Below are 17274 nucleotides of genomic sequence, written 5' to 3'. Positions count from 1 at the left end.
TTTTAATTTTTTAAGGGGCTAAATAGAAAATGAAGAAAAAAAATTAAAGGAGAGACTTCCCAAAGCTCTCTGATGACAAAGTTAACCATTCGAAACTGTCCAATCTTTTTTCATAAATATTATCAGTTTCATTATATCTTTCATGACATTTTGATATAGCCACTGTCTTCTTTTTGAATAACGTTTTTTTTCTGACTCTAGAAATAATATATAATCATTGTTGAGATTTGGAAAACAGACAAAAGTACAGGAACAATTGTACTGCCCAGATTTTACTATTGTTAGTATTTATAATACTACCCTTTTTTCATATTTTTTTTACTCTGTAGCAACTTTTTTCTAGATCTGTCTTTTGAGGCAAGGGAAACAAAAGCAAAAATAAACTATTGGGACTATATCAAAATAAAAAGCTTTTGCACAGCAAAGGAAATAATCAACAAAATTAAAAGACAACCTATGGAATGGGAGAGATATTTGCAAATTACATACCCAATAAAGGATTAGTATCTAAAATGTATAAAGAACTTAATAAAACTCAACACCCAAAAAACAATCCAATTAAAAAATGAGAAGACATAAACAGACATTTCTCCAAAGACATCCAGATGGCTAACAGACACAGAAAAAGATGCTCAACATCACTCATCATCAGGGAAATACAAATCAAAACTATAATGAGATATCATCTCACACCTGTCAGAACGGCTAAAATTAATGACACAAGAAACAATAGGTGTTGGTGAGGATGTGGAGAAAAAGGAATCCTCTTGCACTATTGGTGGGAATGCAAACTGCTGTAGCCACTATAGAAAAGAGTATGGAGGCTCCCCAAAAAGTTAAAAATAGATTTACCCTATGATCCATCAATTGCACTGCTGGTTTTATCCAAAAAAAACAAAATCACTAATTTGAAGGGATACATGTACCCCAAAGTTTATAGCAGCATTATTTATAATAGCCAAGTTATGGAAGCAGCCCAGGTGCCCATCAATTGATGAATGGATAAAGAAGATGTGGTATATTTATACAATGGAGTATTATTCAGCCATAAAAGAAAGAAATCTTGATATTTGCATCGACATGGATGGAGCTAGAGTGTATTATGCTAAGCACTCATATGTGGAATTTAAGAAACAAATGAGCAAAGGGGGAAAAGAGAGAGACAGACAGACAAACCAAGAAACAGACTTTTAACTATAGAGAACAAACTGATGGTTACTGTAGGGGAAGGGTGCAAGGGGCTGGGAGAAATAAGTGATGAGGATTAAGGAGGGCACTTGTGGTGAACACAAGGTGTTATATGAAATTGTTGATTCACTATATTGTACACCTGAAACTAATATAACAGTGTTTTAACCAACTGGAATTAAAACAAAAACTTAAACCAAAAATGTTTTTTAACAAAACGGATCCTACTGAATATAAAGTTATATTCCCTCCCTTTTAAATAAACAGTATACATTTTCTCATGACATTGACTTTTGAATACAGCGTTTTATTTTTTTTTCAATTTTTTTAAAGATATTATCTATTTATTTGAGAGACAGAGATAGAGCAGGAGCGGGGAGGAGAGGGAGAAACAGACTCTCCTGCGGAGCAGGGAGCCCGACGCGGGGCTCGATCCCATGACCCCGGGATCATGACCTGAGCAGAAGGCAGACACTTAACCCACTGAGCCACCCAGATGCCCCTGCATACAGTATTTTAATGATATTCCATCATGATAATCATCTTTGTATCTAAATCTCTGTTCAAGTATTCAAATCTTACCAAATTTTATAGCAGTATTATGTTACACTTGCAATCGATAAAATTTTAGCATGGTGTGTCTATGCTGTGTAACAGTTATCAAATGGAAACTGTCTTTTTCTAAAATAAAAAACTCACCTTTTCTGTCTGCACAGAATCATTTAGTAGGTTAAGGGAATTCCTCCATGGTTACTGGACTATTCAGGTTTTCTACTCACACTGAATCCATTTGGGTAATTTTTTTTCCAGAAAGTTATATATTGTACCTATGGTGGAAATTCCTTCTCAAGTAGGGAAGATTGTTGCTAAGTAAGTTTTCCACATTCTTCAAGATTATTTAAATGGGAAGGTAGGGGGTGCCTGGGTGGTTCAGTCATTAAGCGTCTGCCTTCCGCTCAGGTTATGATCCCAGGGTCCTGGGATCGAGCCCCGCATCGGGCTCCCTGCCCCGTGGGAAGCCTGCTACTCCCTCTCCCACTCCCCTTGCTTGTGTTCCTGCTCTTGCTATCTCTGTCAAATAAATAAAATCTTTAAAAAATAAATAAATAAATGGGAAGGTAGGAGAAGGCAAATCAGGCACTTCTAGCTAGCTCCTATCATATTCAGAAACCTCTCCACCAGTTTGTGAAAACTCTGCCTGGATGTATATCAACAACAATAAATAAATTTATTCAATATTTACTATGTTCCAGATAATATGCCAAGCATTTTAGGTGTATTATCTAATGTGATCCTTACAATGACCTCAATAACAAGTAGTATTATTCCCATTTTAAGACATGAAGAAAAGGAATGTTGGAGGAGTAATTTATCCAACCTGTAAGTGGTGGAGCTAGTCTAGCATCCAAGTCTATAGGACTTCAACCCGTTTCTTTATGCAATATTTCATTGTGCAATACTGTCTCCCGTTATGAGCCATTTTTCTCTACTATTCTTTAATATATTAATTTGATATGTTTACATGCATTAATTATTTTTCTCTGTTGTAGATGATGAAAGAGTCTGAATTGGAAAAGAAGGAAAAAGAATCTGATGCTACTAGATACAAAAGATTTTACCACCATGTTGCAAGAAGGATAGGCTGATTAAAAACTGAAAATATTATACATTCTACAACATTTTCTAGCCAAAATAAAATTCTAAGTGCAGGGCTTGTTTGTAGCATGTTAAATGATATAACAATGATATTTTCACAAACCTTTATATCTTAGAGCCAAGACATTTTCAGTAGCATGAATTTCTCAGTGTACAGAACATTTAAAACACTAAAATTTTTTCTAAAGATTTATTCATTCATTCTAGAGAGAGAGAGCAGGGGGAAGGGACAGAAGGAGAGGGAGAGAGAATTTCAAGCAGACTCTGCACTGAGCATGAAGCCAGACACAGGGCTTGATCTCAGGACCCTGAGACCATGACCGAAGCCGAAATCAAGAGTCAGGTGCTCAACCGACTGAGCCACCTAGGTGCCCCAATTATCTACAATTTTTTAAACAAAAGTAAAAATCATATTATGAGAATGGTGAACTAATACCTCAACAACCAAACAATCAGGGATGGAATTATACTAATTAAGAGTCAGTGACAAATAATTAAAGGAGAATACGTATTCACTTAGATCAGTACTTAGAACAAATAAAGGAAAAATCACTACCGTTTAGCATTGCTTGTAAAATCCAATTTGGAAAGAAATATGTAATTCATTGAAAAGTTGCTTTAAAAATAAACAAGAGGGAGGCAAAAAAGCCATTTGTTCATTTAGATCCATTAACAGTCTATTAGTTCCTTAATATGATTTGTCTATATCCTTTGCACCAAGACACTCTATAACAGTGAAGTAAGCCTAATAAAATTATTTCAAGCGAACCACCATTTGTGTAGGAACAAAGGATTTTTTTTTAAAGGAAAAGAAAACTGGAACATTCCAGTCACCCAGTAGAGAAAGTAAAATACAAATGAAACAAAAATACAGTGGATGGTTGCCCACTGAGTCCCCAACTCATAAGCAGCCATGAAATGTGCCATAACACCAAAGAGAAATGCAGAGAAAGGAGTGCACCACCAGGCTCCCTCACACCAAGCAACTCAACAATTAATCTACAAAGCTCACCTTTACTTCATGTCTTCAAGAACAAAATCCTCTAACATAGATTATTTTGTCTTAAGGCAATAGGATCTGCTAGGTGGTACTGTTTTATCCTATGTCCAACATTTCACCAACTTTCACATAAGCCTCAACAAAAGATACTAGCTATCTTTTTTTTTAAATTTTATGATGTTATGTTAGTCACCATACAATACATCATTGGTTTTTGATGTGGTGATCCACGATCCATTGTTTTCGTATAACACCCAGTGCTCCATGCAGTACGTGCCCTCCTTAATACCCATCACCGGGCTAACCAACCCCCCCTCCCCCCTCCCCTCTAAAACCCTGTTTCTCAGGTCCATAGTCTCTCATGGTTCATCTCTCCCTCCAATTCCCCCCCTTCATTTTTCCCTTCCTTCCCCTGATGTCCTCCATGCTATCTATTTCTTATTCATTAAATTACTGATTCTATTTTTAGAAGACAGCATAAATTTTCAAAAACTAGTTTACCAATCTATATAAATATGTTCTGGCTATCTGCTTACTATGCATCATGCCAAAAAAGCCTGGCTGGTTTGTTTTTTTGTTTGTTTACCAATTAGAGAAGTTGGCTTGCTTAAATAGAAGTCTGACTTAAATACAGACTACTGGTAGTAGCAAATATCGTGGGTTGGCTTGCTCAACATCTATTCCAATCTCACTGTGTTATCCTTCTGATTCTACAATGGACAAAAAACTTTTTCCCCCAGAGTCCCTTGTAGCTACAGATTCTGGACAGGACTTAAGTTCTGCCAATCACAAGCACTCAAGATTTGAATTCAGAAGCAGGTTGCTGTGAGAGAAGCAGGGCACATGGCCTTGTTTGTGCTGGGGCAGATATAGCGGATGTGGTATGGCCCCAGAGCTGTTACAGATTTAGCAGAAACAGCTTCCTAACATGGCAGCAGCTCCACCAGCAACCCAGCCAGGGAGGAAGGCTTTGGGAATTCATCCTTGTGCCTGCCTCCTCAGCTCAGAGACTTCTCTTGAGTCCTAACAATTCTGGGGCCTGATACCCCATATTACATCACTTTCTGCGTAAAACAGTACAGCGGGTTGTGTTCTAACTGAATCCTAATAGGATGATTTACATAAAATTCAACCTAGAGAGACCCAAGGACAACGAGAGGTCCCAGGTCATCAATCAGAAGAGGCACACTCTCTCCAAGGCAATTGCGATGGAGGCTCGAATTGGAGAGCTTGAAGAGATGAACCATAATCCTCCAGATCTGCAGAAAATGAAGCACATAATAGACTCCTACGAGTGTCAGTCAGAGACATGGTCTTTCACAGGCTAGTGAAATCCAAGTCCAACATTTGGTTTGGATATTTGGTTTCAACCATTTGGAACATGCCATATTAATAAAACACGGTGGACAGAGGAAATAAACAGAAGTGCAAAAATGAGCCACAAATCAGCTACATTAAGGAATCTAACAATAGATTAATGGCTGACATTCACCCCCTAATTGTCTATGCTTTTCCTGGAATCAATTACTAAGCTCCAGAGATTATGAAATCCTTACTATCAAAGCAACATGAAGAATTTGGACATTTAAAATAAGACTAATGCTTACAACAGGGCTTTTCAAGAGGTCTAATAAAGGGAAATTCTCTAGAAGCCACTGATTCCTTCCAACTTCCTCTTTGCTTTGACATCTCTGCTATTCCCTGTGAGTCTCTATTATACTATGACCAGTTATAAAGCCCAGATAAAATATTTTTAATTGAGTGTGTTGATTTGTGATTCAGCTGTTTCTTTCATGGGCAACTCTACTTCATACAGCAGCAGGAAATCACTCATAGAGACCCTGGACCTGAACTGACAAGCATGGTCTATAAGGAAGCAGTTCTATATTATCATGATTATAGGAAAATTTACAATTCCAACTTTAAAAACTCTGTTTCTAGCAAATGTCATTTAACTGTAGCTAATGAGTGTCCTGAATAACATCAGTTAATAATAGATAGGATAATAACATCAGTTGATAATAGATAGGATATACAATTAATAAGGGGAAAATATCCTATGATAAATACAAAATACTGTACCTCACAAGTATTGGCAAATTACTTAAATGTAAAAAACATTAGAGAGAAGAAAAGTTCGTTCAACTGGCAGCTGTTGAGTGTATATGAATCAATCTCTGGCCAGAATTCTATCTCACTGGAAAGAAGGTCTTTTCATGATATGAATCATCCACACAATATTAATTACTAAATGCAAGGAAGCTCAGCTTGATTTATTCAGGCAAAGAACAAATTCACAATTAACTGTTTGCTTGAACCTTGTCTAAAAGTTTTGAAGTCATAAGTTTTAAAGTTTTTAATGTACCTATTTAATTTTATGCTTGGTATGAAGCTGTCTATAACTTTCACAGGATATTAACCATAATCACCTCCTACAGTACTTCAGTGCTCAGTCATTTCTTTGCCTCTCAGATCTAGAAGAGCCTTGGTTGGTTTTGTAGAATTAGTCATTCACTCTGAACACTCTCCCAGACCACATGATATAAACTCCAAGATTCTGAGGAGAAGCTATCTAGGTTTCAAAGACACTTCCATTGTCAAAAAATTATCCTTAATGAAATCACAAATGAGCTCAAAAATCAAGCTGGACAAGTCGGAACAGATACAAGAAGAACATAAAATACCTGACTTGGTACTGAGGGTTACATAAGCAGCAGATAGAAAAGAGGTAGCCATGAGGGCAGGCAATGCCACCTACTGGTCAGAGGAGGTAAAAAAAAAATTTTTTTTTAAGATTTTTTTTTTTTTTTTGATTTATTTGAGAGAGAGAGAGAATGAGACACAGAGAGCACGAGAGGGAGGAGGGTCAGAGGGAGAAGCAGACTCCCTGCCGAGCAGGGAGCCCGATGCGGGACTCGATCCCGGGACTCCAGGATCATGACCTGAGCTGAAGGCAGTCGCTTAACCAACTGAGCCACCCAGGCGCCCCAGAGGAGGTAAATTTTTTAAACTGTGTAGTGAATTCCCTTCTGCCATGAAGTGTCAAGGCGGTAGAGAGCTGGGTAGTCTCTTTCTAAGCATCAGATCACCTGGAGGAATCCTTCCGGAAGCTAATTAATTTATCTTAAAAGATTACACCAATGTGATTAACAATGTTTATCAAAAAAGTCAAAAAGAAGAGTCGCAGACATACTCCATAGAATTTTAGAATGATCAGTCCTGAAAATGCCACCTATCTCTATTTCAGTCAGTATATCTTCTTCAGAATTTCCTTGGACTTTTTTTTTTTTTTAAGGTTTTTATTTATTTATTTGACAGAGAGAGACAGCGAGAGTGGGAACACAAGCATGGGGAGTGGGAGAGGGAGAAGCAGGCTTCCTGCTGAGCAGAGAGCCAGATGCGGGGCTTGATCCCAGGACCCTGGGATCATGACCTGAAGCGAAGGCAGACGCTTAATGACTGAGCCACCCAGGCGCCCCAGACTTCATTTTCTTTTTAAAGAAGGCTCAATACGGGGCTTGAACTCACGACCCTGAGATCAAGACGTGAGCTGGTATCAAGAGTCGGACACTTAACTGACAGTCACACAGGCACATCTTGGAACTCATTTATTTTTTTTAAAGATTATTTATTTGACAGAGAGCGAGAAAGTGCACAAGCAAGGGGAGGGACAGAGGGAGTGGGAGAAGGCTTCTCATTGAGCAGGGAGCCCAACACAGGACTCGATCCCAGGACCCTGGGATCATGACCTGAGCCGAAGGCAGACTTAATGACTAAGCCACCCAGGCACCCCCTTGGACCTCATTTAAATAGGAATTCAATAAACCTGTCCCAATTACAAATGAATATTTGATCCTCTGGAAAGGTACATGATTGATTTCATTTTTTAAATTACCACAGTTACACAGATTTCATTTTTTAAATTACCACAGGAAGCCTCACAAATATTCCCTATTCACCATCTCATAAGTTAATACATTGAAAGTGACCACTCTTCTGTATAGAAAAGAATTGAATAGGGAACATACTCAGGGTATTTATAATCATCTCTGTAAACTCACCCCTTTGGCTATAAATTAGAATTTCTGTCCAGAAATGGACTTTCTGAGCAATATAACTTTCCAATTCATTTCTCAGAACTCAAGTATCTTAGAGTCTTAAAAATGGTTAATGATGAGATTCCATGCTCCATGAAACCTCAAATGCTAATTACATTCTCAAACAGTAAATGGCCCACAGAGCATTTGATAACAAGCAGCTACTTTTTTCAAATTTGTTTCACAATATTAAAAAAGAACTGAAGAACACAGTAATCACCCTCTAGTTTTCTGAAACATAAACAATAATGACTCCAGAAGCAAAATACCCACAACCCAAGTCAAAACAATTGAACCACGAAGTCATTTAACCGATTTGAAGGATTTCTAAGACCGATCCTCATTCTCTAAGAAATGGTCGAGAACTTTCTTAATCGTTTTTTTTCTTTAGTTACACCAGAAAGAACTTACTATGCCAGTGACTACAATGTTTTTTAAAAATCCAGACTTAACTGCTGCCAGTTAAATTTTTTTAATCTAAAAAACCACTAAAATCTTTTAGCACATGGTTTCTAACCTAAAATCCATCACTTAACCATTTAAGTCTGATTCTTGGCCTAACCTCGGAGTAGCTATTCCCTTACTCAGGCTGACAACAGCAGCTAACTGAATCTACAACCTTGTTCTCCCAGCTTTAATCCCCTCCACAGCTTTCTTCAGTTGAGTGACTCAGAACATTGCTCTGGTAAAGTATTAACAGGATCAATTTGGGAGAGAGCTCAGGACTTAAAACTGGGTTCAAATCCTGTCTTTGCCACTAACCAAACACGTGCCTTAGAGCAAGTTATTTAGTTTCTCTGGACCTGCTTCTTCATCTTTAAAATGAAGATAAGCATTACCTTCCCCAGGGGGTTGCTGAAGATTAGGTGAGTTGATCTACTTACAGCAAATGGGCACACAGTAGGCACTCAACAGATATTTGTTGAAGTTCCTCATTAATGATTATTTTGTTAGTGTTTAATATGTACCAGGCTCCATGCTAAGTGCCCAGGATATAACAGGGAGAGATATAAACAACCCCACCCCCAAGAAATTGATCTTCAAGTGGGAAATATAGAATAAAAACTAATAATTTAAAATAACGAGTTAGGATGGAAAAAAACAAGGGCTGAAATCAAGAATATGGAGAGGAAAAGGTCAAAAACATCTTTGCCAAAGAAGTGGCATTTACACTAATAAATGAAGGATGACAAGGACCTGGCCATGCAAATAGGAGGAAGGGTTCAAGGCAGAGAAAACAGCAAGTGAAAAAGTTCTAAGAAAGGAAGAACTTGGAAGTGAAAAGCAAGTTCAATGTAACCAAAGCACAGAGCTAGGATGAGCATGGTAATGACATGGGTAGGGCTTTGAAGGTCACTATAAAAAGCTGGAAGGGAAGTGGTGTGATCCCATTAGCATCTAGAAAAATGCCCATGTTCATGTCAAAGCTCTTGTGCTGGTTCAGTTTAGCCTCCTTAGTACAAAAGCAAAGGTTTTCCCCAACACTCCAAAAGGGACAAAAAAAAAAAAAAAAAGGGATCCGAGAACAGGGCATCCACAGGAATAAGCCAGAGGTTTGGGCTGGTGTGGTGACTGTCCTCACTGGACAATAATAGGCAAACCTATGGACAAACACTGATAAAAACAAATAGGGGATGGGAAGTGCTGATTCTTTGAAGGCTGATGGGCTCTGCTCAATGACTCAAGCTTCCACAAGGGCACTGGGTACTCAAACACCACCGCTTACTGTGCGTTTTACTGCCTCTGCTATGATGAGACACCAGGAATCTTTGGAAGGCTCATGTTCTGGCTGGTCTAAGCACTCCACCCAGCAATAACAAGCGTGCAGGAAAACAAGGCACAATCTTTCTGTTTGGACCTTTAAAGATCTCTCTCTCCCTTTTACACACACACACACACACACACACACACACACACACACACACACACCTCTGCCTCCCCCCCCATAGCCTTTAGTCTCTGTGAGCCCTTTAGCAGAAGCTAAATCTTCCAAAAACTAGTGCCGCTTCCCTCAAAGACAAAAATGAGCATAAGGTTAAATCCCTCCAGAGAAGAAAACAATGAGACCCCAACGTTTTCATTTTCAAGAAAGCTGAGAACTCACGTCCTGCAATCAATGTTTTCAGAGCACTCGCATCACCAGGTGGAGGAAGGCAGGAGTGGAAGATGGGACAGCAGTGCAGAGCCTGAAGCAGCCTCCCAGATGGAAAGGAGGCATGGATTAAACAGGTAACACTGAAACTAGAAAGAAGTAGATATTTGGGAGACATTTTTAGAAATACAACAAAAAGAACTTGCTGAATTAGACATAGTAGGTGAAGAAAGAAGCAGTGAATTATGATGCCACTTTCTGTCAGAGAAAATTGAAGAAGACAAAAAAAATGGGGGGGGGGCACCTGGGTGGATCAGTCAGTTAAGTGTCCCACTCAATTTCGGCTCAGGTCATGATCTCAGGGTCATGAGATCAAGCCCCCCGTTGGGCTCCACACTGGGCATGGAGCCTGTTTAAGATTCGCCCTCTCCTCCTCCCTCTGTCCCTCTCCCTTTCCTAAAAAAAAAATTTAAGTTTCATCCTGAACATGTTAAAGTTCTGACACACAAGTGGAGATGTCAAGGAAGCAGTTGAGTATCTGAGTATAGAGCTCAGAAAAGAGATCCAAACTGTAGATATATGTTTGGGAGTTGTAACTAAAGATGCTTAAAGCCATGGGAAGAGATGAGTGCTCTAAGAAGAGGGTGGAGTCGGGGACAGAACCCATGTCTGAGGCCTGGGGAACCCCATGGATGAAGGGTAGGTAGAGAAGAGCCAGGAGAAGAGGGAAGGACATTGCAGGAAGATGGATACAATGTTCCCATTTTCCCTTTCCCAAAGCTAAGGTATCCTATGGTTCTTCCACCATTCTTAAACTGCAGGATTTTATTTCCTCATTTTTCTCCAGTGCCATTGCAGAAGAGAAAGTTTTCCTTTTGCTTTATGGGGAAGAAAGAGTTTGGTGTATTTCATTTTTTATATCTCTATTTACTTTTCATGGAAAGCCATAAAAATAATATGATATCAAATTATTTTTATAACAACATCTGAATGAGGGGGGCAGAAATTCTAACTTAGAGAAACCACCTTTTCAAAACTAAATTAATTCGTTGGATCTACAATTGTTTTAATAGTAAATATTATTTCCAACATATTTTTAGATGACACATAAGATAATAAAGCATGAATCGTATTCACTCTACCCCCTACATGAGGCAACCTAAGAGAAAAATCACACAAGGAGACTTCAAGCAGCATTTTTACAAGCTTAGATTCTCCATAATCAAAACCACAGCATCCCCTGAGGTTACTCCCATTGAGAGAGATCAATCTTATAATGCATGTCAATTCCACTCTAAAAACCATTGTCTAGAACCATGAGAGACTATGGACTCTGAAAAACAAACTGAGGGTTCTAGAGGGAAGGGGCATGGGGGAATGGGTTAGCCTGGTGATGGGTATTAAAGAGGGCACGTTCTGCATGGAGCACTGGGTGTTATATGCAAACAATGAATCATGGAACACTACATCAAAAACTAATGATGTAATGTATGGTGATTAACATAATAAAAAATAAAAATAAAAATTTAAAAAACTGGAAATGTTCTATAGGAAGTGGACAACACCCAAATAAATAAATAAATAAATAAATAAATAAATAAATACCACTGTCTAGGGGCGCCTGGGTGGCTCAGTTGGTTAAGTGACTGCCTTCGCTCAGGTCATGATCCCGGAGTCCCAGGATTGAGTCCCACATCGGGCTCCCCGCTCAGTGGGGAGTCTGCTTCTCCCTCAGACCCTCTCCTCTCATGCTCTCTAATAAAATCTTTTTTTAAAAATTAAAAATTAAAAAAATAATAAAAACCATTGTCTAAGAGGGTCCTCATCTATAAAACTAGAAGAGAATACCTAATAAGGGCAAGATAAATAGCCAATATTTATTTGTATCAATGTTAAGCATCAAATATTGCATGTAAACAAAGGCAAAACTATCACATGGATTAATCCATAGTGCACCAATTGGGAAGTCTACTTCTGCAAGAACAAATTCTTCTAGCATACCAATTTACATTTAGAAAATCACCCACTTCGTAAAATTAAAAGAAATCTTACTGTCATACATAGCTTCTTCCCATATGGTTTTACATCCATTTTAGCACTTACCTAATTTTCTTGGAGAACTCTTTTAAGTCTCTATCTTGACAGATGGTGAGTTCTTGAAGTCATGTCTATTGTTCCTACCCAGTGCTGGTCCTGACTGTCGGGGACCTCAAAGTAAAGGTTTAGGATTCACTTCCATTGGAATCATCTGGAGGATGGGTCAAAATGCAGATTCCTGGACCCCACCCCCAAACATATGGAATTAGCATATTTTTAAGGATTTCTAATAGCTCTGATAGGGCCTTCAAAATGCATCAAAGAGATAATGAATCCAAAAGGCATAACCACCTAAGAGCTACAGGCTGATATTTCTTCTACACAGTATTGTCTGGAAACTACTGCCATAAAATTGGCTGAATGAAGAAGAAAAATGTCACCCCGGCTAAACCTCTATTTTATAAACAGAAATAGCTTATGACTATTTTACCTTAGAGTACTCTGGCAGTGCATATCTCATATATTTTTACTGAATCAAAACATATAATTTTGGGATTTTAAAACTAAGAGACCTTAGAGGTTATACTTCATATGAAATACACAGAGAAAAAACTATATATCAAAAATGTATTAAAAACAGGGGCGCCTGGGTGGCTCAGTTGGTTAAGCGACTGCCTTCAGCTCAGGTCATGATCCTGGAGTCCCGGGATCGAGTCCCGCATCGGGCTCCCTGCTCGGCAGGGAGCCTGCTTCTCCCTCTGACCCTTCCCCCTCTCATGTGCTGTCTCAAATAAATAAATAAAATCTTTAAAAAAAAAAAATAAAATGTATTAAAAACATAAAGGTCAGGGCACCTGGATGGCTCAGCTGGTTAAGCGTCTGCCTTCGGCTCAGGTCATGATCTCAGTGTCCTGGGATTGAGCCCCATGTCTGGCTCCCTTCTTAGCAGGAAGTCTGCTTCTCCCTCTCCTTCTGCCCATCCCCCACCCTGTGCTCTCTAATAAAAAAATCTTTAAAAATAAAAAAATAAAAAAATAGAGGCCTAAACAATTACATGTTATCCCCTGAATCATTTATTTAAATAAAATTAAAAAGCCAAACATTTAAAACCCCAAATTTTTTCATAAAAACATTCATTTTTTTCATGAAAAGGTTATTTTAAGGAGTTATATTTTAAATATTATAAATTATACCTTTACAATAATTCACTTTTTGATCAATACATAAACATTTATACAATCTACAAGTAGAAATACAGTAAGTTTTAAATAAAATGTTATAATTTCACAAATTAATAAATTTCCAAAATTCAATCTCAAAAAACATTTTAAAGTATATGCTATGATTTTTACAAAAGACAAAAGTGTTTTTTTCCCCAAAAAAACCAGATTATTTTACCTATAGTCAATATCATTGCATGGCATGAACAGTTCAAAATATAAAATGTTTATTTAAAACTATCAGAAAGATTCTTTTATTTTCTTTGTTACTGCTTTAAAAAGATCTATGGCTCTACGTAAGTTTTATAGAGGCTTAATGTCTCAAATTGAGATAAAGATGTCACATTCAATTTTCACCCTCCCAGCAGATAATAACCCTGAGTCATTTCTTAGAAGTAGGATTTCAGGTAAGAGGTAGGGATAGACTGTGACATTTGTACACTTCACAATCTTAGAAACATTTTATAACCATGATATGTGTAAGGGACTTGTAATTACTCTGATGTCCCTTTCAATCTGTGTCAAGAAGTTAATAAATGTGCATTTTACACAGAGCACTGGTTCTTGGGACAGTGAGCTGAACAGCATCTCCTTTTTTTTTTTTTTTTAAAGATTTTATTTATTTATTCATGAGAAAGAGAGAGGCAAAGGCAGAGGGAGAAGCAGGCTCCCCATAGAGCAGGGAGCCCGATGCGGGACTCGATCCCAGGACCCTGGGATCATGACCTGAGTTGGAGGCAGACGCTTAACCGACTGAGCCACCCAGGCGTCCCGCATCTCCTATCTTTTTATTCACTCATAGCTTGGGTAAAACACCGACTGTCCTTCTAACCCATTACTTCCAGCAGAATAATAACAATGCTATCAGTATCCATATATTTTTAGATGTATCAGAGGGTGAAAGGGTCATTATATGATCGATCTTTTACATCTTTGGCAGATAACTGTGCCCTATTTAGAAGAACCATTATTTTGAAAACACTATTTGCAGATGAAATTCATTTTGCTTCTATGCTAGATAGGCAATGATAACTAAAGGATGCCAGGAAGGCTCTCTCTAGACTTGATGAAGGTCTAGCAATAACATGGACCTAAAGAAAGTGTGCTTCACTTGGAAAATCTCTATTTGTTAAAGTTATAGGGGGAAATACAGCAAATTAGTCATTTGGCAAAATTATTTCTAATTACCTGTTTACATTACAATATTGGATACAGTCATCCCAAGTACAGGTTAACTGATTACTGCTCTTATAATTGAATTCTTAAAGTTTCACATCATGTAATTATATAATTATATTTTTGAAACATCACAGAAACCCAAAATGTACCTATTTATAATCATCAGAATATGTACACTTGATCAGGGGCAAGCAATATTCAAGGCCCCATCGAGCCCAACATTCAGTCCCCACCTGCATATTCTGCCACAGAGAAAATATACAGTATGTGCTTAGCGGCCCCTGAAAGATGCAATTTTGCATGGAGGGAAATCAAGAATAAAATCCTCCTCCTCCACTGGGGGGAAAAAAAACTCCTGTAGAACAAAAGAAAATGAGAGAGGCCTCCTGGAAATGTTTGGTGGTATCAATGAAATAGCATGTTTAATGGGGGAAAAAAAAAAAAAAAAAAAGACTGTTCTCATTGTAGTAGCAGAAGGGTAGCCCACATTGTAGACGGTGACAACTAAAATGAGACCCTGCTCTTTCTGTGCACCGAGAGTTACCGAAGGGCACAAAGTTCACAAACGGATACATTTTCAGGGAGGGAACAAAATGACATAAAGAAACTGACCTTGTTATCAGCTAAGCAATAGAGGTGAGAGACAAAGACATTTCAAGGTTAAAAACCTATTAGGATTAAAGTACCTGTGCTCAGGTGAAGCCCTGAATGATGATAACTACTATTTAACCCTAACAGGCAAGTAGAGTTACCGCTGTACATGGACACTGGTACCTTACACATCAAAATTCCAGAAAAATCATGGTGAGCACAACTCAGTTTGTGAATATGAGATTCCATAAATCACAGAGAATCAGTGTCAATCTTCCTGCATGCCCAGAAAGGAAGGAGAAAAAGATATCAACAATAAATAGGGACTCATCATTTCAAATCTAACATCTAGTGCCAGGAAACTTTTTTTGTTAAACTAAAGTGCTTTTATGGGCCTCAACTTTCTCACCTTTCAAAGTATCAACTCTTTGTGTGTCCTTCTAAGAGAAGTGGTATTAAGAATCGGTAGATACCTTAAAATAAAAATTAAAAATTAAAAAATTAAAAATTTTTTTTAAAAAAATTAATAGATATTTAGGGAGCTCCAAAAGAAATCCATGAAACAAGTAACAAGAAATTACAGCCTGAGCTGGGTCCCATTTTCAAATGATGGGCAAGCGCATTAAGAGAATCCATGTTCTATAAAGTCCTTTAGTTACACATTAATGACTAAAACAGGGCTTCTGTACAGGTCTCAGATTAATGAGACAAAGAGTATCTGCTTCAAAGCATTATACTTATGTGAAAGAGGAGTGGATGTCAGTAAAAGTAAAGTTGCACCAGAAAACAACAGTTATCTAAGCATTAACTCACCATGAAAAGGGAACTGCTCCTGATTTCCTGGAATACAGCCCTCGCGGGTCATTATTTCTGATTACCATGGCAGCACACAGCATTTTCCAGCCAACACTTTAGAAGAATGCTTGGTCACACCATACACTGCCTTATTAAGTGATCTATGTTGAAACCATTCATTTCTATTCTCTGACATCCATAAAATGTCAAATAAGAGTGATAAGACAGTCATTTGCCCTCAATTTTCTCAATAATGTAAGGTTTTAGAGAAAGTATGTTAGAACTCTAAAATAATAGACTAATATATTTTCTCAATTCCTCCTGTCCTCCTTCATTTCCACTGGGGGAAACTGATTTCTGATAGTATCTCCTCTAAAGTTTAGGAGGCTTAAAAGCATTGCTCTTTCACCTAAAAAAAAAAAAAAAAAAGTTCTCAAACATAGTTATTTTCTGAGTAAATATCTTTCAAAAGAAAAGTTCTACAAAGACTATAAAAACCTTCCCTGGAGTGCTTATAAAGGGTAACATAACAGTGGGTATGAGTGGAAAAAGAACGGTTTAAGAACTGCTTTAAAAAAATCAAATTTAAGTGGTTTCTACCCTATCTGCCTTTTCCACCCTTCGTCCACACAGGCAAATACATACACAGTATAATAGATTTTAACAAGTTTTTTAAAAGGATTACAGAAGCAAAAAAATAAAAGTCAATCAACCCTTGTTTTATGAAGAAAGTAGGCCATAGACATCAAGAGGCTTTAGGAATCGTCCTCCCCTTACTCAGTGGATTAAAGAAACAATGCTTTCTAGACCCATAGTGGTCATAATTCACACTTCACTGCCTGAACATACCCAGATCAGGCTGGTATAACAAAATGAAGATGCTCAGAGGCAAATCATACTCTAATCCCAGTTTCACTGCATTAAGATATTAAAAATGAGCTACAGAGCTACTGCAATCAGCTACTTACATGTGGAAAAGAGAACACGGATGTTAATAGGGAGCAAAATTCTCTCTCTAGAAATATTCCCTAAAACTTACTTTAAAAAGATTCTTGAATGAATATTAAAATTGATCATATTTTAGGTGATTTAAGCATACACATCTGCAACCGCATTAAAAGGTACCCACAAACCAAAATTATATTTCAAAGAATGTATTCCATACACATAAGACCAAACCAGAGTCTGTAACAGTGTCTAAAAACAGATCTTATGGATTTTTTTAAAAAGAATGGTTCATTTCTCCAGAGATGGATCATCCACGTCATCATCATTCTCGTTTCACATCACCAATGACTCCCCAAACATCAAAGACAAATTCATCTGGGAATGCAAAGTCTCCGAGACTTTCGTCGAGTGCCACAGCAAATTCATCTGGATTACCTTTGTCCTTTCCAGCTTCAAATATTGTGGTAGCTA

The 17274-nt window shown here is 37.7% G+C and overlaps 1 protein-coding gene across 4 annotated transcripts in view; it reads right to left on the bottom strand.

Annotated features, from left to right (window-relative positions):
- GIPC2 (GIPC PDZ domain containing family member 2) overlaps positions 1-17274 on the bottom strand; it is a 305601-nt gene that overhangs the window by 216620 nt on the left and 71707 nt on the right. For 2 of the 4 annotated variants that reach the window (XM_031027188.2, XM_006732482.3), the window contains one exon: positions 14071-17271. The exons of the other annotated variants lie outside the window; for them this stretch is intronic. In XM_031027188.2, coding sequence (XP_030883048.2) covers positions 17137-17271 — 135 coding nt within the window. In that variant the 3' untranslated portion in view covers positions 14071-17136. Of the gene's footprint in view, positions 1-14070; positions 17272-17274 lie in introns of those variants that run through there. 4 annotated transcript variants of the gene reach the window in all.

This window comes from Leptonychotes weddellii, chromosome 4 (genome assembly GCF_054177405.1).
Source record: "Leptonychotes weddellii isolate Sample4059 chromosome 4, ASM5417740v2, whole genome shotgun sequence".
NCBI lineage: Eukaryota > Metazoa > Chordata > Mammalia > Carnivora > Phocidae > Leptonychotes > Leptonychotes weddellii.
This window is presented reverse-complemented; position numbering and strand designations above follow the sequence as displayed.